This window comes from Lithobates pipiens, unplaced genomic scaffold, assembly GCF_037356315.1.
Source record: "Lithobates pipiens isolate NorthernLeopardFrog02 unplaced genomic scaffold, aLitPip1_a1.2 Scaffold_18, whole genome shotgun sequence".
In the NCBI taxonomy this organism is placed as follows: Eukaryota; Metazoa; Chordata; class Amphibia; order Anura; family Ranidae; genus Lithobates; species Lithobates pipiens.
Window position 1 is genome coordinate 633,697,841 of NW_027507758.1, and position 20,601 is coordinate 633,718,441.

The window sequence follows — 20,601 nt, forward strand, 5'->3', positions numbered from 1 at the left end:
TGGTCCGATCAGACATTTTCTGTCGGAATGTCTAACCGTGTGTACAAGGGCTAAGATTTGTGTCTTTGTGTAGTGCCTTCTCAACTCCCTTCAATCCATCCTTCTGTACAATACTAGTGTACAAAGAGTTTACATCAATTGTTGCAAGGAGGCAGTCGTTGACCCCTGTCACAAGTTGTAATTCATTAATTGTGTGCTGTCGCATAGGTATGATCTTCCTTTCAACAAGAGCGGTTTTAAAAACTGATCAATTTATTCGCCCAATCTTGAAAATAATGAATTTATTCCACTAATGATCGGCCTCCCTGGAGGTTTTATCATTCTTTTATGTATCTTTGGTAAATAATACATCACCGGGGAGGCCGATCATTAGTGGAATAATCAGGATGTGCCTTTGTAAACAAGGCGGAGCCCCATTCTGACAGGGGACATGACAGAGATCTACTATTACTAGTCATCAGGAACAGTGATCCCCATCATGTCCCTGGCAGCCCATCCTCCATACAGTTAGGACATGCTGAGGGAACACAGTTAACCCCTTGATCACCCCCTAGTGTTAACCCCTTCCCTGCGTGTGTCATTTATACAGTAATCTTGCATTTTTATAGCACAGATCAAAGTAATAATTTCACTGGTCCCCAAAAAGTGTAATTTGGCGTCAGATATGTCTGCTGCAATGTTGCAGTCCTGCTAAAAATCGCAGATCCCCTCTATTACTAGTAAAAACCATTTAAAAAGGTCCCAAAATAAGGCCACTAGATGGCTCTGATGATCACAGGAAATCACTGTATGAAATAAAATTTGACCAACAATTGTCACCCCAACAATTGTCACCGGTGAGCAAATACTGTTCATATTTGATAAACACAATTTAACAAATAGACCTCTAAGTGTTTGTAAAAGCTTAAACCACAAAATTTACTCAATGCCAATGAAAGGTAATGACTCCATTTTTATTTTTCTACTACTATCAATGGCCAACACAGTACAACACTTCATCCATGTCTTTGGTGATCTCTGATCTCCTTATCAACTGTTTCTTACATGATGAAGATCAGCCATGGAGTATATCTGAGGTGTATATCAGGGTGTGCTTCTTCCCCACATGAGAGCTGTGATGTCCAGCAACATTCATATAGAAGACATTTCCCGCACTCAAGGCACTAATACACCTCGAGGGTTGTGTGGGATCCCTGATGTACAGGAAGACAGGACTTCAGTGAGGCTTCTCCCCTGTGTGCGATCTCTGATGTCTGGAAAGATGGGACTTCTGTGAAAAACATTTCTCGCACTCAGGACAGGAATACGGTTTCTCCCCTGTGTGAGATCTCTGATGTCTGTAAAGATTGGACTTGTCTGAAAAAGTTTTTCCGCACTCAGAACAGGAAAGTGGCTTCTCCCCCGTGTGCAATCTCTGATGCATAGAAAGACCTGATTTATTTGAAAAACATTTCCCACACTCAGGGCAGAAATATGGGTCCTCACTTGAGTGCAATCTCTGATGTCTGTGATAGAAGGATTTGTCTGAAAAACATTTGCCGCACTCAGAACAGGAGTACGGTTTTTCCCCCGTGTGAAGCCTTTGATGTGTGACCAGATGTGCTTTTCGTATAAAACATTTCCCACACTCAGAACAGGAATATGGCTTCTCGCCTGTGTGAAGCATCTGATGTATTTGAAGACTGGACTTTTCTGAAAAACATTTCTCACACTCAGGACAGGAATACGGCTTCTCCCCAGTGTGACATCTCTGATGTCTGGAAAAATTTGACTTCTGCGAAAAACGTTTCCCACACTCAGGACAGGAATACGGCTTCTCTCCTATGTGAGATCTTCTATGCTCATTAAGTTTGGATTTAAAATGGAAACCCTTCCCGCACTCAGTACAGGAAAACCTCCTCTCTGTTGGAAGGACGGCACCATCCCTCACAGTCTGAGGTTCCTCAGGATAAGAGGAATACGATGGTCCATCTACACTGTGTGGTGCCGGATGGACATTTGAGGTAGTCGGGTTTTCTCCTGGACTATACTGTGTGATGTCCTCATCTTCTACTTTACAGTCTGGAGACAAAGTGAGACAATCCTCTGAGGTTTTCCTCATCTCCCGTCCATCTACTAAAATAGAAATACAAAGATTATTACTAGACATGAGCTGATTGGTTCCCCTAAACCAGGACTCCGCCCACATCAGGCAGCTTTGTCTCTGAGGATCTTACAATTCCCCCCTCAAGGTAACTAGTAAATGGGTCCTCTGATCTCCTACCAGATCATTTCTTTATTCATGGACCTTAGTCAGAGAGTGAGGAAACAACGAGAACTGTCTTTTATAGGAGTGACAGTGATGAGGGGATTATAGGACGAGTGTCCCCTCCCCCTCTATCACTCATTGCCATCTTCCCAACACAAGAAGTCCTGCACTTCCTTATTTAGTTCATGATTTAGTCATGAATAACAGCGGGGCTGAGCCCCACCAGAGGTCAGAGAGTGAGGATGGGGGGAGAACAACCAAGATGAAGACTGGACTGATCCTGAAGACCACAAACAGATGATTATACAGTAATTTTGGAGAGCGTTGCTCAGAGAGTGAAAGCACCTGGCCACGGGGGGCAGCTGGTAGACTGTAAAAAACAAGAACTAATGATGGAAAGGTTCCCAAAAGCAGCACTGATGACATTCTCTATGCTGCCCCTCCTCCTCCAGAACCTCTCCCTGATGCTAGGCACATTCTCTATCCAGTGGATTCCTGTCCTTCACCTAACCACATGCAAAATGCGCACCAACTGCAGTGAGCCAGTGCTTATAAAAAGCACTGCCCTTTACTAAAGATGTCCAACAATATAACAATAAAACAGTGAAATTCAGCAAGGTAAACGATTAACAAAAGAATGCAATAATAATAGGCAGTACATTATACAACATAATCAGAATCAGACTGCTCCCGGTTAGACCTAATAGGGCATCACTGGGACCTTCCAGCTCATCTTCAGGATTATCATTTACTGGGGCTTGTCCAGGAGCCTTAGGTGCTTTGGGGTTATCATAAGTAGGCATTACACCCTTGCCTGGGCTATAATCTGTGTCCTTATAGGAGTCCACAAGCTCCTTGGAACTCTGAGAACTCGTTCAGTCCTCTGCAGAGTGATATGGGAAAGATCCACAGGGTTAGAATCCCACAAGTCTGCAGAGGGCCTGATGGGATAGTCTCCTTCCAACACACAGGGCCTCAGTAGGTTCTGATGGAGGTGCTAACTGTTGAGTTCAGGGCCCTCAGACATCACGTTATATACCAGGAGCGACGAGTGGCTGTTTCTCCACCCAGTATGAGGTGGCTTCCCACCAGGGTTCCAGCTTGCTACCCCTCTCAAATATTGGGTTTTTCACTAGCACCTGGTCCTCCGGCTGCAGCAGCAAAACATTGAGATCAATTTCCTCAGCCACATCTCAGTCCTGTTCAAGAAACAGCTATTAACCAATTAAGGACCGAGGCTGAGATTTGGCGTTTACAGGTTAAAAACATTTTTTTTGCTAGAAAATTACTTAGAAAAAAAAAATATAATGTTTGGGGGTTCTAACAGCCTAGAGCAGTGATGGCGAACCTTGGCACTGCAGATGTTTTGGAACTACATTTTCATGATGCCCTACTGCACTGCAGAGTATATGAGCATCATGGGAAATGTAGTTCCAAAACATCAGGGGTGCCAAGGTTTGCCATCACTGGCCTAGAGAATAAAATGGCGGTCGTTGCAATACTTTCTGTCACACCGTATTTGCGCAGCGGTCTTACTAGCGCACTTTTTTTGGTAAAAAATACACTTTTTTAAATTAAGCAATAAGACGTCAGTAAAGTTAGCCCAATTGTTTTTTATATTCTGAAAGATAATGTTACGCCGAGTAAATTGATACCACGCTTCAAAATTGTACAGTACCTGGAGGAAAAGGAGGGACTGTATAATATATTGGAGACTTTGGAAACTGCAGTTGTGGACTCAGTGAACCTCTCTCAACAGAGAAGATTGGTAGCTCCTAGCAGCATGGAAGAGGATCTAAGGATACTAATACAAGCGTTCCCTAAGCCCCTGTACACACGGTAGGACATTCCGACGAAAAATGTCCGATCGGACCGTGTTGAACGATAATAAAACCGCGTATGGGCTCCATCGGACTGTTTCCGTCGGAATAACCGACTGACAAAGTTTTAGAGCTGGGCTATAAAATTTTCCAACAACATGGTCCGATCGGACTTTGTCCTATAGTTTGTAGAGAATTCCGATCGGACAAAGTGCCACGCATGCTCAGATCAAATTCCTAGACGGAAGCTATTGGCTACTAGCCTGAACGTAGTCCCGGCGTAATGAAATAACGTCATCACATTACGTACGATCTGATTTTCCGACAACTTTGTCCAACCATGTGTATGCAACACCAGTTTCGGACAAAATCCGACGGATTTTGTTGTCGGAATGTCCGACCGTGTGTACAAGGGCTAAGAGGACAGACATAGAGGCTCTCATCCATAGAGTGGAGGACGCCAATTGTAAATACAGCAGGTGCAGACGGGAGATACAATCGTTAGCAGACAGTCCAACAGCAGATGAGGTAATAACAATCTCCCTGGAAGAGGGAGAGAGGGAGAGAGAGGCAGAGAGAGAGAGAGAGAGGCAGAGAGAGAGAGAGAGAGAGGCAGAGAGAGAGAGAGAGGGGCAGAGAGAGAGAGAGAGGGGCAGAGAGAGAGAGAGAGGAGAGAGAGAGAGAGAGAGAGAGAGAGAGAGAGAGAGAGAGAGAGAGAGAGAGAGAGAGAGAGAGAGAGAGAGAGAGAGAGAGAGGGAGAGAGGGAGAGAGGGAGAGAGAGAGAGAGAGATCACATTCAGAGACTGTGGTGGCACTACAGCTTCAGATCAAGGACCGAAAGCCGGTCGCAATAATTTGCGGCTCCAAGGTCTTCTAGAAGCTACGGATCAGGAGAACCGCCAGGACAAGGTATTGGCCATTTTTCATAAAGTTTTGGATGGTAGGGTACCAGCCAATATGGACCTGGACCTGGACAGGGTACACAGTAGGGCTGCCACCCATCCAGGATTCAACCGGACAGTCCAGGGTTTTGAATTGTGCGTCTGGGTTTTGGACCACTCGAAACCCGGACACAATATTCAGAATGGATTGCGGCTCCCCAAGCAACCAAGTACTGCAATAGTTGAGTGCATAGATGTGCACATGGGCCCCACCCACATACACAGACAGGAGAGAAGAGAGGGGTTGATCTGCTCCTCCTCCCGCCCCTACCACTTTGTCTGCCCACCCACATTCCAATCTCTGGTGTTCTGTGCCTCAGGAAATTGATGCGTGTGCTGGAAATCTGAAGCTCAGCAACTGGCAGATACATTGTGGATGTAAGGTATTGATGCCTGAGCTCACCATCCATATTCTGGGACTGAAGTCTTCCCCGCCTCCCTTCTCTCTCCTGCCTCCAAGTGGGTGAGTACACGAAGACAGTGTTTCTCAACTCCAGTCCTCAAGGCGCCCCAACAGGTCATGTTTTCAGGATTTTCCTCAGATGAAACGGCTGTGGTAATTACCGAGGCAGTGAAACTGATCAAATCACCTGTGCAAAGTAATGGAAAGCCTGAAAACATGACCTGTTAGGGCACCTTGAGGACTGGAGTTGAGAAACACTGCACTAAGATAAGAGGGACTCAAACGTAAGGGGTGCCCTGTGGACTCTAAAGTAAGGGGGGCTTTAGGAACCCTAATTAAAAGGGAAACTCTGATGTAAGGTTGTTTCTGCCCACCAAACCTCCCTCCTTACATCACGTCTACAGCGTCCCCCCTTACAAGTAAAAGGTTGCCGTGCACAGCTAAAGCGTTCAGGTTTGGCTTGAAGAAAAGGTGGCAACCCTACTACACAGGGCAATGGCAAATCCTTAGACCCCCCACCGTCCCCGAGACATAATCTGCTGACTTTACCAATTTACACAGAAAGAGACTATACTCCGGAAAGCATGGGAGGCAGGTATAACTGAAATTGACGGGGCATCTGTTAAAATACTACCCGACCAGTCCCGAGCTACATTACAGCGCGGAGTTTTGCGCCGTCCTGTTTTGAACAAAGCGGGCCAGGAGGGCTGCCCATATCGGTGGCGATACCCAATAGCAGTAACAATAAGGAAGGGTCTGTCTACGTTTACACTCCGGTCACAAACCCGACCTCCCAGACCTCTTTTCCTTCTTAAAAGTGGAACCTTTTGTGTGTTCCGAACTGGCTGCAACCATTAGCGTAGAGGAGCCAAGCCCCCCAAAGAAAAATGTACCTATGGACCAATTGGAGACCGGTACTGGAATTGAATTAGGACATCCTTAGAATTCCCACAAGAGATCAGAGGAACATTAATCGTGGTGGACTTAAGGATACATAAATTGTATCCATCCTTTAATTTTTTTTTTTTTTTTTTTTATATATATATATTTCAATGTTTTTTTTTTTTTACTTTCAAAATATGTTTGACATTTTTGGCATAAACTTTTTGCCATATCTCAAAGTAAGTATACGACAAGTTCTTCACAGAAAAGCTAGTTACTAACTGCCGACCAGCACATTTAGCATTCTATTATTGCATTTCCAGAAAAAAAAATGTAACACTAATGCCGCGTACACACGATCGGAATTCTGGCCAGAAAAAAAGACAGATGAGAGCTTTTCATCGGAAAATGCGACCGTGTGTGTGCTCCATCGGAATTTAGCTGTCCGAATTTCAGCCAGCCAAAAATTGAGAACATGTTCTCAATTTTCCAGACGGAAAAGCTATCGGTAATTCCGACCGTGTGTATGCAATTCCGACACGCCAAAAAATCACGCATGCTCAGATTCAACTACGAGACGGAAGCTATTGAACTTCCTTTTTCTAGTCCCGTCGTACTTGTTGTACGTCACCGCGTTATAAACTATCGGAATTTGATGTGACTGTGTGTAGGCAAGACAGCTTGAGCCGAATTCCGTCGGAATTCCGTTGAGAAAACCATCAGAGCTTTTTCCGGCGAGAATTCCGATGGTGTGTACGCGGCATAAAACAAACAATTAAGTATTCTGTGGTCTGGGTAGTAATTATAATTATCGCCCGGACTGCATTCCCCCCACCCCTCTGGGGCTGGGGGGGGGGATTGCCATGACCACGAATGGCTCCATAGGGAGATGAAAAAAAGGAGAGTAGAAGTAGGAAGAGAGAAATTTCAGAGAAAGGAGAGGGGCAAGAGAGATGTGCACTACATAAAATTGATTTGGTGGGCCTTTTTTTTTTTTTTTTTTTATGGCTGGAGGGGGTCACTGATCTTAGAGGTTATAGGGAGTCACCCCAATCCTCATCTCATGTGTACTACCCTTACTAAAGGATTCAAATAATGGAAGTATAGAGACTAACAGAACTCTACTGATTTATACAGTAAGCCCTTGTACACACGGTCGGACATTCCGACAACCAAATCCGTCTGATTTTGTCCAACGGATTTTGTCCGAAACTGGTGTTGCATACACACGGTCGGACAAAGTTGTTGGAAAATCCAATCGTTCGGAACGTGATGACCTTATTTTGTTATGACGGGACTACGTTCAGGCTAGTAGCCAATAGCTTTGGTCTAGGAATTTGATCTGAGCATGCGTGGCACTTTGTCCGATCAGAATTCTCGACAAACGATCGGACAAAGTCTGATCGGACCATGTTGTTGGAAAATTTTTATATCCAGCTCTCAAACTTTGTTGGTCGGACATTCCAATGGAAAAAAGTCAGATGAAGCCCACACACGGTCGGATTATCCGACAACGCGGTCTGATCGTACATTTTCCGTCGGAATGTCCGACCGTGTGTACAAGGGCTTAGGAGGGGGGTCAAGGATGGATATCCATCAGAAATATATGCTCTATGAAGACGGAAATTGAAGGATGGACAAATAGGGTTTTACATGATGAGACTTAGGAGGCCATATGGCCATTGGACTCTCTTCAGATATATGTGGAATGTAGGCAGACTGTATGTAAAACTGATAGATGCAATGCGACGGGTGGATGCAGGGAGAAGTATAGAAAATAGGATCTTGTAGGGGGGGGGGAGGGGGAGGGGGAGAGGGAGAGAGAGAGAGAGGCGCGGAGGGGGACAGCAGCGCGGAGGGGGACAGCAGCACGGAGGGGGACACGGAGGGGGACAGCAGCCCGGAGGGGGACAGCAGCACGGAGGGGGACAGCAGCACGGAGGGGGACGTGGAGGGGGACATGAAGGGGGACATGGAGGGGGACAGCAGCACGGAGGGGGGCGGCAGCACAGAAGGGGACGCTGAGGGGGACGGCAGCACGGAGGGGGGGGAGCACGGAGGGGGACAGCAGCACGGAGGGGGGCAGCAGCACGGAGGGGGGACGCGGAGGGGGGCAGCAGCACGGAGGGGGGACGCGGAGGGGGGCAGCAGCGCGGAGGGGGGCAGCAGCACGGAGGGGGGACGCGGAGGGGGCCAGCAGCAAGGAGGGGGGATGCGGAGGGGGGCAGCAGCAAGGAGGGGGGACGCGGAGGGGGGCAGCAGCACGGAGGGGGGACGCGGAGGGGGGCAGCAGCACGGAGGGGGGCAGCAGCACGGAGGGGGGACGCGGAGGGGGGCAGCAGCACGGAGGGGGGCAGCAGCACGGAGGGGGGACGCGGAGGGGGGACAGCAGCACGGAGGGGGGACGCGGAGGGGGGACAGCAGCACGGAGGGGGGACGCGGAGGGGGGCAGCAGCACGGAGGGGGGACGCGGAGGGGGGCAGCAGCACGGAGGGGGGACGTGGAGGGGGGCAGCAGCACGGAGGGGGGACGCGGAGGGGGGCAGCAGCACGGAGGGGGGACGCGGAGGGGGACAGCAGCACGGAGGGGGGACGCGGAGGGGGACAGCAGCACGGAGGGGGGGGCAGCAGCACGGAGGGGGGACGCGTAGGAGGGCAGCAGCACGGAGGGGGGCAGCAGCATGGAGGGGGGACGCGGAGGGGGACAGCAGCAGAACGGAGGGGGACTGGAGAAGGATACGGGGACAGTCAGCAGTGATCGTGTGGGAAAGTTACAAGCACCGATCACTGCGGATTTCACTTTTACTAAAGCAGCTGAAAGCCGCTGGGGGGAGAGAAGCAGAGAAATGGGCCGGCTGTCAGACTTTGAAATCTTTACAGGTTGATCAGTGCTTGTAACTCTCCCACCGCACTGATCACCTTGACTGCCCAGGTATCGGGTGAAGTATCGTAGCATTTGCCCGAGTACTTATACAAATGCTCGGTATCTGTACCGATACTAGTATCGGTATCGGGACAACCCTAACCACCAAGACAGAGTTCCACTCAAGAACTAAGGAAACTTAAGTTAAAAAAATTAAAGGGTTAATATGGGCCTCCCAGCCTAGGGATATAATATAATAAAATTAAATGAATGGGATGGTGCTCGGAAGGTATTAGGGTGTAGTATAGAGAATGGTATCGCCTGCCTGGATAATTGCCACAGATATCGTTACCTCTTTTTTTTGTATGATATGCCCGATATTTCATTAAACCAATGGAGCCTTCCTGGAAGCTCGGCCTAGAGCAGCCATGTTTAACTACCCCCCCCCCCCCCCCCCTATAGGCCAGCACTCATAGAACTGAAGGATCAGAAGCTGAGTGCTTAAAGTAGAGTTGCTTTAGGGACTCTCAGGGGGCCGCTATTAAGTGACCGATTTGATTGTCCATAGGTAGGGATGGGCGAACGGTTCAGCGCGAGCATAAGCTCGGGCCGAACTTTGGCGAACAGCAAACAATATGCGGTGTTCGGGAAAAATTCGAAAGCCGCCGGAACACCGATAAAAGTCTATGGGACACGAACATGAATAATCAAAAGTGTGAATTTTAAAGGCTTATATGCAAGTTATTGTCATAAAAAGTGTTTGGGGACCCGGGTCCTGCCCCAGGGGACATGTATCAATGCAATTTTTTTTTTTTTAAACTGATGTTTTTTCAGGAGCAGTAAAAAAAATGTTTTACTGCTTAAAGTGAAACAATAAAAATGAAATATAATGCCTGGGGGGGGGGGGGGGTCTATAGTACGCCTGTAAAGTGGCACATTTTTCCCGTGTTTAGGACAGTACCACAGCAAAATGACATTTCTAAAGGAAAAAATTGTAGTTTAAAACAGCTGTAATGAATTGTCGGGTCTCGGCAATATAGATAAAAATCATTGGAAAAAAGTACATGGAATCCCCCCAGAAAAGGACATGGATTCCCCCCAGTCCATTACCAGGCCCTTTGGGTCTGGTATCAATATTAAGGGGAACCCCCGAACCAGAAATAAAAAAATAAAAATTGCGTAGGGGTCACCCCAAAACCCATACCAGGCCCTTCAGGTCTGGTATGGAAATTAAGGGGAACCCTGCGCCGAATGTAAAAAAAAAAATATATATCATGGGGTCCCCCCAAAATCCATACCAGACCCTTCAGGTCTGGTATGGATTTTAAGGGGAACCCTATGCCAAATGTTTTTTTTTAAAATGACGTAGGGGTTTCCCCCGAAATCCATACCAGACCCTAAACCTGGCAGGCCACAGGAAAAAAAAGGGGGGGGGAACGAGAGAGAGGCCACCCCTCCTGAACTGTACCAGGCCACATGCCCTCAACTTAGCTGATGAGCTGGACCAGCACCTGGCCCCCGTGAAACTTGGATAGGGTATGAGCTATTAGCCACTCCACCGACATCTTGAGGTCTCTTCAGGGTTATAGCTTCTTGTAGATCCTCAATGGGTAAGGACCAAATGACTTCACACTGCCCAGAAGCCACTACTCCGGTTCAGTTCACTCTGTCAGCAGGTGAGGCAAGTCCAGACTCTTTAGGACATTCGTGACCAGGACCATGGATACCAAGGACTGGGCAGTGGGTGACCAACTACTCCAACTCGTTCTACTTGGTCAAATATTTGGATCATCGCCCACGTGACCCCTTTCACCCTGATGGGTAAGTTGTTAGCTACCTATAGGGATGTTGCAGCAATTGCATTGTCAACAATGTTCCAACATACAGCACCAAAATCTATGCAATGGTTTAGAACTGATCGCAACATTCACAGATGATTATACAGCACTTGCAGAGAGCTCTGTTTGGAAACGGACAAAACCTGGCGCAGGGGGGCAACTGGTAGACAGCAAGAAACAAGAACTAGTGGCGCAAAGGTTCCCCCCGCAGCAGCACCGATGGCAGCCTCTATGCTGTCCTTCCACCTCTCCATCATGCTAGGTAGACAGGCGCAATTTGTTTCCGTCCAAATACAAAATTTGGATGGATTTTTGGTTGCTCAGAGATTCAGATGTATTTGAATCTCTGAATCAGTGACTCTCAACCAGGGTTCCATGGAACTCGAGGGTTCCTCCAGAGGTTGCTGGGGGTTCCTTCAGAATTGGGCCATTTCTGCCTCTCGAATAAGTTCCCACTGACACCATTAATCTTTTTAGCTATCTGTAAGGAGGTAATTCTTCCCGATGACCACAAGTGTAAGGACCATTCTTCCCACTGACCATCACACTAAGGTATCATGAGTTGTAGATTTCTCATTTTTATCAGGGGTTCCCCCGAGACAGGAGAACTATTTCAAGGGTTCATCTGTGTTGGAAAGGTTGAGAAAGGCTGCTCTGAACGAAATAGTAACGAATAGTAATTAATTTAGTTGGAATCCGTTAAAATTCGTTTTGTTTATTTGTTTTCTAATGAATTCCAGCTTTTCAGAACAATTCGATTTCAGATTGGTCAAAAGACGATCGACCGTTTTGAATTGTGTGTGAAGAAAAAGCTGGTTGGTAAGCAACGAGTCGGCCGCCGTGTCCTTAACAACCATGAGTTATCTGTCAGTGGGCTTCTCCACTGAGAGATAAATGTAAAAAAAAAAAAAAAAAAAATGCCGGCATTGCCCGGCAATCGAAAAACATAAAAAAAAAAAAAAAAAAAACCAGCGTGGGCTCCCTCTCAAAATCCATTTCAGACCTTTATCCGAGCATGCAGCCCAGCAGGTCAGGAAAGGGGAGGGGGATGAGAGAGCGCCCCGCCCCCAACCATACCAGGCCACAAGCCCTCAGCATGGGGGGGGGTGTGGGTGACATGACATCATGTGATACTTATTCACATGGAGAGGGGGCCCCCCCTTGTTAAAGCCCCCTGCATGCAGACCTCAACAACCACAGCCCAGGGTTGTCGATAAGAGGCCCTTGTTACCATTAAGCCCCCCCCCCACCCCAAAGCACCCACCCCCCATGTTAAGGGCATGTGGCCTGATATGGTTCGGGGGGGGGGGGGGGGCGCTCGCTCTTCCCCTCCCCTTTCCTGACAGTGGTCATGTGACCGCACAGAGGCACTGTGAAATTAGGTATTTAGCTGCATAATTTTACAAGAACACAGACAATGCACTGGAGAGGAGAGAGAAGCTGGCTAACGCACACACAGATTATTGAGCTGACAGGGAGGGGGGGGGGGGGAAGGGAGAGACGGTGGGATGACGGAGGCACATAAACTGACCACAGTATCATGGATCAGTGGCCATGATTATTGTGGTCAGCACAGCTAGGAGACACAGGAAAAGGCAGGATCAACCAGGTATTTTACAGCATAGAGAGGGACAAATGACACTGCAGATGCACATTGTTGTTTATCATGCTTTAAAGGAACTGGATCTTTTTTTTTTTAGGGTTACAACTTCTTTAATGACCCACCTGTGCTGATCTCTGTAGGAGTGTCCTCCTCTATAAATGTCCCCGTTATTCCATCCTCCTCCATAGACTGCTGATCATCCCTCACATACCTCTCTTCTTCTTCTGATTTCACCTTAACTTTTATATCTATCAGATCTTCACCCTAAACCAAGAAAATGAGAGTGAATATCATCTGTAAAATATAATCTTTATTATTGTGACATCACATAAAAAAAATCCACACATTGTCTCCATGAGTCTGTGTTTTATAACCTCCGTCACACCAACCTTGTAACAGTGGGGGATGGTGTGATCTTCCTGTGTGGAATCCCGGGAATACAGAGGACGGGGACATCTCTCTGGTGGGTTCCTGGTATTAGGTGGCTCCATCATATCCTTGTGTCCTTCTGAAAACTCCTCCATCACTCCATACTCCTCATCCTCCTCTTTATACTCTTCTTTAACAACAACAATATTATAACCCCCGAGGTTTCCACTCTGAAAGATATAAGATAATCACTGTAACAAACACATCTGTGTATAACATATAAACTACCAATAATTGTCACTCATCTACCTGATGATGGTGGGGGATGGTGTGATCATCCTGTGTGGAATCCCGGGAATACAGAGGACGGGGACATCTCTCTGGTGGGTTTCTGTAGCTGGATGACTCCACCTTGGTGTCCTGGTACAGATCTTTGTGTTCTTTTAGAAACTCCTCCAACACCCCATCCTCATCATCCTCCTCTTTTATCTCTTCTTTAACTTTAGAATCTCTCAGGTTTCCACTCTGAATATATAATAAAAATGACATCAATTGTAACAATGCAGATAATGTACAGATCCTAATGATACTATCAGTGATTGTTCCTCATCTACCTGATGATGGTGAGGGATGGTGTGACCTTCCTGTGTGGAATCCCGGGAATACAGAGGACGGGGACATCTCTCTGGTGGGTTCCCATTACTGGATCCATCTGTAGGAAACACACACACTGACTGAATACATTGTTTCTATGTGTTTATCAGATGATGGGGGATCTAGGTGGAGCCTCCGTACTGCTCTCTCCTTTACAATAAAGTCTCCTCTTACCCGGTGATGTGAGGGGCGGCTGATTGTCCATCATGACGTCCTTGTAGAGATCCTTGTGTCCTTCTAAATACTCCCACTCCTCCATGGAGAAATAGACAGTGACATCCTGACACCTTATAGGAACCTGACACACACAATGATACAGTCACCATCCAGACACATCCCTTGTCTGTTACTGGATAATGTCCCAGAATTCCCAGAATCCTCCTCACCTCTCCTCCATCATCTCTCTGGTGACTTCTAGAATCTTCTTTGTATTTCTCTATTCTATCAGGGAGGGAGGTGGAGGCAATGTGATGGTCATATGATCTCCAGACTTCACAGGAGGAAAACTCTAGATCTGAACACAAAGAGAAAAATCAAATGATTTGATCAGGTGACGTGCGGAAGAACGGAGTGTAAATAGCAGACAATTTTCCCCAGAGCTCCTAATGGTGGGGATGGATTTTGCTGAGTGCTGGTGCCAAGTTTCCACCCCCCAGGGTCACTGCAGGTGTGGAGAAAAGCTGTGTAAGAGGCTATGGAGGAGAGATGAGGAGGAGATCCAGGAATCAGGATAAAGGTCAGGACAAGCAACAGACGAGCGCATCCAAGAGATGAAGCCGGGGTCACTACACAGAAAATCAATCCAAGGAAACAACAGGCAGGACGAGGAATAGCAAGAAGGAGCTCAGAGACCAATGAGAATATTGCTCAGCCAATGGGAGATGATCTCAGCATGACTTACATAATGAAAGAGATGAGGGGGAGGGGAGGAAGTAACGTAAACCACCGACTGGGCCATAGCCTAAAGATGGCTGTGGCGCGGTCGGCTTATTCTGAGGGTGTCCATGGACGCTCCCGTGTGCCCCCTGGGGCACGCACCCAGGACTATCCGTGCCCTCATCATCATAATCATCATCACGGATCACAGTAAATGGCCTATTTTTAGCGCTTCTTTACCATCGCTATTCGGCCGCTAGTGGGGCAGTTTTAACCCCCCCCGCTAGCGCCCGAAAAAAGGGTTAAAACCTCCAGCATTTGTTTTCAATGGGCAGGGGTGCTTTAGGAGCGGTGTATACACCGCTCCTACAGCGCTGCAAAGATGTGGCTTGCAGGACTTTACTGTCCTGACAAACGCACCGCTCCAGTGTGAAAGCACTCTGGCTTTTGCATGGGAGAGACAGGAGAGGCGCTTTACAGGTGCCATCTTTAGCGCTGTAGTGCCTGTAAAGCGTCTCAGTGCTGGAACATGGAAAGCTGAAGTTAAATTTGCAATAAAATGTATGATGTCATATTATGGCAAGTTCTCCGGCCATATCCCCAGCACTCTTCACACAGGAATCTGATAGGACTGCCATTGCAATAACAAATATTAGAAAGACTTTTGGCATAATCTACAATCAATAACCTAATCAATATACATTACAGTGTCAGACCTCGGGGTGTAGGACATGAAGAACAGTCAGCCTCGGGTACAGCAAACTGGGGATGCTCTATAATCACATTCCAATTCACCTGCATCTACAAGCAGCGCCCAGTGGCAGGAAGGGAGAAGTGCCCATCTAGAGGGAAGCCAGGGGGCGCTGTCTGTTTTATAACACTGGGAAGGGAAGCCAGAGTGTGTCCCCAGCTCAGTAACGTTCCGCCACTCGGGCTGCTCTGCCGGGAGATTGCCTGGTGCTCGCGGGCATCTGTCAGCCCACAGCCAAATGCAGGAGACTCCCGCGATTTGGGGGAGACTTGGTGTGCCTGGTACAGTGTGAGGGGAGAGATCGGGTGCAGCAGCGCTGTGGGCTGGATGTGTAGTGACCACAGCGCTGATCTGTGCCCATTCCAGCCTCATCCAGCTATCCCATCCATACTCATCCATCCATCCTCAAGCAATACTCATCCATCCATCCGTGCTCAGCAATACTCATCCATCCATCCATGCTCAGCAATACTCATCCATCCATCCATGCTCAGCAATACTCATCCATCCATCCATGCTCAGCAATACCCATCCATGCTCAGCAATACTCATCTATCCATCCATGCTCAGCAATACTCATCCATCCATCCATGCTCAGCAATACTCATCCATCCATCCATGCTCAGCAATACTCATCCATCCATCCATGCTCAGCAATACTCATCCATCCATCCATGCTCAGCAATACTCATCCATCCATCCATGCTCAGCAATACTCATCCATCCATCCATTCTCAGCAATACTCATCCATCCGTAATCAGAAATACTCATCCATCCATCCGTGCTCAGCAATACTCATCCATCCATGCTCAGCAATACTCATCCATCCATGCATCCATGCTCAGCAATACTCATCCATCCATCCATGCTCAGCAATACTCATCCATCCATCCATGCTCAGCAATACTCATCCATCCATCCATGCTCAGCAATACTCATCCATCCATGCTCAGCAATACTCATCCATCCATGCTCAGCAATACTCATCCATCCATGCTCAGCAATACTCATCCATCCATGCTCAGCAATACTCATCCATCCGTAATCAGAAATACTCATCCATCCATCCGTGCTCAGCAATACTCATCCATCCATGCTCAGCAATACTCATCCATCTATACTCAGCCATACCCAGCTATCCCATCCACACTCAGCCACCCCATCCATTCCCACCCAGCCATCCACATTCATGGCTCAACCATGCTTAGTCACCCCCATCCACGGCTAATCCATGCCACTAGAGTGCCACAAAGTATAATAGGTAGTCAAATTAGATTTGAAATGTATACCCCTAGAACGCCTGACGTTGCTCCCTGCATGTTGGTCCTCTGTATGCGGCCAGGCTGTGTAAAAGTCTCACATATGTGGTATCGCCATACCACTGTTTCCAAAAACTTGTAGAAAAAAAAAAAATGACATGTTCCAAAGACTTGATATGCCTCATAGATTATAGGTTGGGGTGTTTCTTTCCATACCGGGGTCATTTTTTGGGCGTTTTTTATTGTTTTGGTGCTCCAAGCCCTTCAAAACTGCAAGAGGTAGTCAAGAAATTGTATGTGTAATTTATGCTCCAAGAATGCCTGAAGGTGAAGCCTCAAAGTGTAATAGGTGTAATAGGTAGTCAAATTAGATTAGAAATATATGCCCCTAGAACGCCTGAAGGTGCTCCCTGCATGTTGGGCCGCTGTATGTGGCCAGGCTGTGTAAAAGTCTCACACATGTAGTATCGCCATACTCAGGAGCAGTAGTAGAATGTGTTTTGGGGTGTAATTTGTGGTATGCATATGCTGTGTGTGAGAAATAACCTGTTAATATGACACCGATTTTGCAAAGAATTGTGGGAAAAAAATGATAACGTCAAAAACCTCACCATGCCTCTTTCTAAATACCTTGGACTGTCTACTTTCCAAAAAGGGGACATTTGGGGGGTATTTGTACTTTCCTGGCTTGTTAGGGTCTCAAGAAATGAGATAGGCCACCAGTACATCAGGTGTGATCAATTTTCAGATATTGGCACCATAGCTTGTGGACTCCATAACCTTCACAAAGACCAAATAATATCCACCAATTTGGGTTATTTTTACCAAAGATATGTAGCGGTATAAAATTTGGCCAAAATTTATTATGAAAATTTACTAATTTGCAAAATCTTCTAACAGAAACAACGAAAAAAATATATTTTTTTATTACAGAATTTTTGGTCTTTTTTCATTTATAGTGCAAAAAATAAAAAACCCAGAGGTGATCAAATACCACCAAAACAAAAGCTCTATTTGAAATAACATTCATATGGGTACAGTGTTGCATGACTGAGTAATTGTCATTCAAAGTGTGAGAGCGCACTGAAAATGGGTCTGGTTAGGAAGGGGGTTTAAGTGCCCAGTGGGCAAGTGGTTAAAGGGTTACTAAATCCTAATTAAAAAAAATAAATAAAATAACATGTCATACTTACCTACACTGTGCAATTGGTTTTGCACAGAGTGGCCTTGATCCTCCTCTTCTGGGGTCCCTAAGCGGAGCTGGTGGCTCCTCCTCTTCTCTAGTGCCCATCAGAGAAGCGTTCTCCTTCGGGACACCCGTGACACAGACACCAGGACTCGGCTCCGCCTCCCGGGTCATTAGATTTGATTGACAGCAGCGCAAGCCAATGGCTGCACTGCTATCAATCTATTCGATCAGGACACGAGACACCGGCCGGAGCTGGCGTGCTCGTTCCCACCGTGGGAATTACGGGGCTCAGGTAAGTAAAAGGGGGGCTTTCCCCCTTAATGCACAGAATGCAAACCTCGAGGGTTTACATTCCCTTTATGGTGACCATAGAGACATGGAAATTCAGCTGGTTCAGCAGGGATCGGTCACATTTCCATCCATGTGTGGTCACTGCTGGATAAAAGTCACTCCATCAGCGGCTGCAGCCAATAGCTTCATCACTGATCTGTGTATTCTGAGAGCGGAGGAGCGCCCCCCATTGTCAGAGTACAATAGTGCAGCGGGGAGGATTCCCCCATCCCCCTCCAATGTGTGGATGGGGGAATTGTTTTTTTTTTGGGTGGACAATAAAACCGAACCATGCATGGCCAGCTTTAGAAGGAAGATATATTAAAGTGATTGTAAAGTCTCTTTTCTTTCCCTATAAAAATAACAGACATGTTACACTTACCTGCTCTGTTGCAGTGGACCTGCACAGAGCAGCCCAGATCCTCCTCTTCTCGGTTCCCTCTTCTGTGACCCTGCCCCCCCCCCAGCAAGTAGCTTGCTATGCGGGCACCCAAGCCGAGTCACAGCTCCCTGTGTCCATTCAGAAACAGAGCCCCGACCCCTCTCTCCCCTGATTGGCTAGCTGAATTTTATTGACAGCAGTGGGTGCCAATGGTGCCGCTACTGTGTCTCAGCCAATCAGGAAGGAGAATCTCGGACAGCTGAGACATTCGTGGATATTGCTGGACAGAGAGGGGCCCCAGGGTAAGTATTGGGGGGAGGGGCTGCTTCACACAATGTTTATTAGCTTAATGAATTTTATTCACCTTCTCCCTTTACAACCCCTTCAATCGTTAACTGGACCCCCCCCCCCCCCCGAAGGGGTTATTCTACATATTACCTCCTCTGCCGCCAGATCCAGCAGTGTCTTCTCTCTACTTCCTTCCAAATGGAACTTCCTGTCTGTATCTGACATCACTTCCTCTCTGTATTCCATAGAGACTTCCTGTCTGGGTAGAAGTGAGATCACCATCTTGTGGAGATCAGAGGAACTGCAGCCCCAATAAACATCTCGTAGTGTGAACACGGCCTTGTGCTGTGTGTATGTACTGTATATCCTTCCCCTTTCTCTCCTCCCTGAGTGTGTATGAAGAGGCAGAGCCCTGAGCGTGTATGAAGAGGCAGAGCCCTGAGCGTGTATGAAGAGGCGGAGCCCTGAGCGTGTATGAAGAGGCGGAGCCCTGAGCGTGTATGAAGAGGCGGAGCCCTGAGCGTGTATGAAGAGGAGGAGCTCTGAGCGTGTATGAAGAGGCGGAGCCCTGAGTGTGTATGAAGAGGAGGAGGAGGAGCCCTGAGTGTGTATGAAGAGGCGGTGCCCTGAGTGTGTATGAAGAGGCGGAGCTCTAAGTGTGTATGAAGAGGCGGAGCTCTGAGTGTGTATGAAAGGGCGGAGCTCTGAGTGTGTATGAAAGGGCGGAGCTCTGAGTGTGTATGAAGAGGCGGAGCTCTGAGTGTGTATGAAGAAGCGGGGCTCCTGCTGGAACAGCGGGAGGAGGAGTCGGAGTCGGAGTCGGAGTCTAGGAAGGAGATGACAGGAAGTGCAGCAGACTTGCAGGAGTGAGCGAGGAGGATCCAGTTCCTTTGCCATCGGAGGTGAGGAGAGTGTGAAGGATGTTGGTGACTCTGGTAGATGAAAAGCTGGGAGTCATATTGCTCTGGTGAGTGGGGAAGCACCACTAAGGGGGCGCCCTCACCATCACGTGTGTAAGAGGAGGAAGAAGGTGTGGCTACACTACAGCTTCCACAGTTTTGAGCACTGAGAACTTTACACCTTATCAACTTTTCACTGATTGGTGGATTTTTTTAGCAAAATAAGTTAATTGAAGTAGATGCAAAGTGGAAGCAGTAGACTTGCAGAGAACACTATATTGAGCAGAAAATATTGTACGTTTACATGAATTTGCACAGATTTATAGCTTTTTTTAAATATAGCAGCAAATATAAGATTAAAGAAGTAGGTGTAAAGTGGAAGCAGTGGATCTGCAGGGAACAGCATCTTGAGCACAAAGCACGTTTATGTTGTATATGAATTTGCACATGGGTCAGATTACTTATTTTATTGATAACCATCATAAGATCAATGAAGTAGGTGTAAAGTGGAAGCAGTAGATCTGCAGGGAATATTATTTGAGCCCCTAGCACTTTATATATGAATGTCTCCACATATTGTATTGTATTTGTGATGATTTATGTGCACACACAATAGGACAGCGCTGTGACACATAATGCTCTTTTAGTTGATAAAGGGAACACTTACCTTTGTTACAGCAGCAGTCCGGTATAAGTTATTTCTGTAGGTATTTGAGTTGTTACACATAGCGCGGGTTTTATTCTATTTATATTGGGGACATAATTGCCCAAATCTGGGGATCAGGAGCCATTTCCACCCTTTACTCTCGGCTGGGGCTCTTTGTATCCATATAACAGATGCATGACTAGATTTTTAGATTGTAAGCTCTAATGAGCAGAACCCTCTGATCCCTACTTTATTGAAGTGTATTGTATTTGTAATGTCTACCCTCAAGTTGTAAAGTGCTGCGCAAACTGTCTGTGCTATATAAATCCTCTATAATAATAAATCTGACATCAGTTTTAC

The 20,601-nt window shown here is 47.1% G+C and overlaps 1 protein-coding gene across 1 annotated transcript in view; it reads right to left on the reverse strand.

The window, feature by feature from the left end:
- Positions 1-932: 932 nt before the first annotated feature.
- The window catches only part of LOC143986889 (uncharacterized), a 211,660-nt gene continuing 191,991 nt past the window's right edge, over positions 933-20,601 (reverse strand). The window contains 6 exon segments of the mRNA XM_077485293.1: positions 933-2,115; positions 12,720-12,861; positions 12,987-13,196; positions 13,581-13,678; positions 13,795-13,918; positions 14,007-14,126. Coding sequence (XP_077341419.1) covers positions 1,217-2,115; positions 12,720-12,861; positions 12,987-13,196; positions 13,581-13,678; positions 13,795-13,918; positions 14,007-14,126 — 1,593 coding nt within the window. The 3' untranslated portion in view covers positions 933-1,216.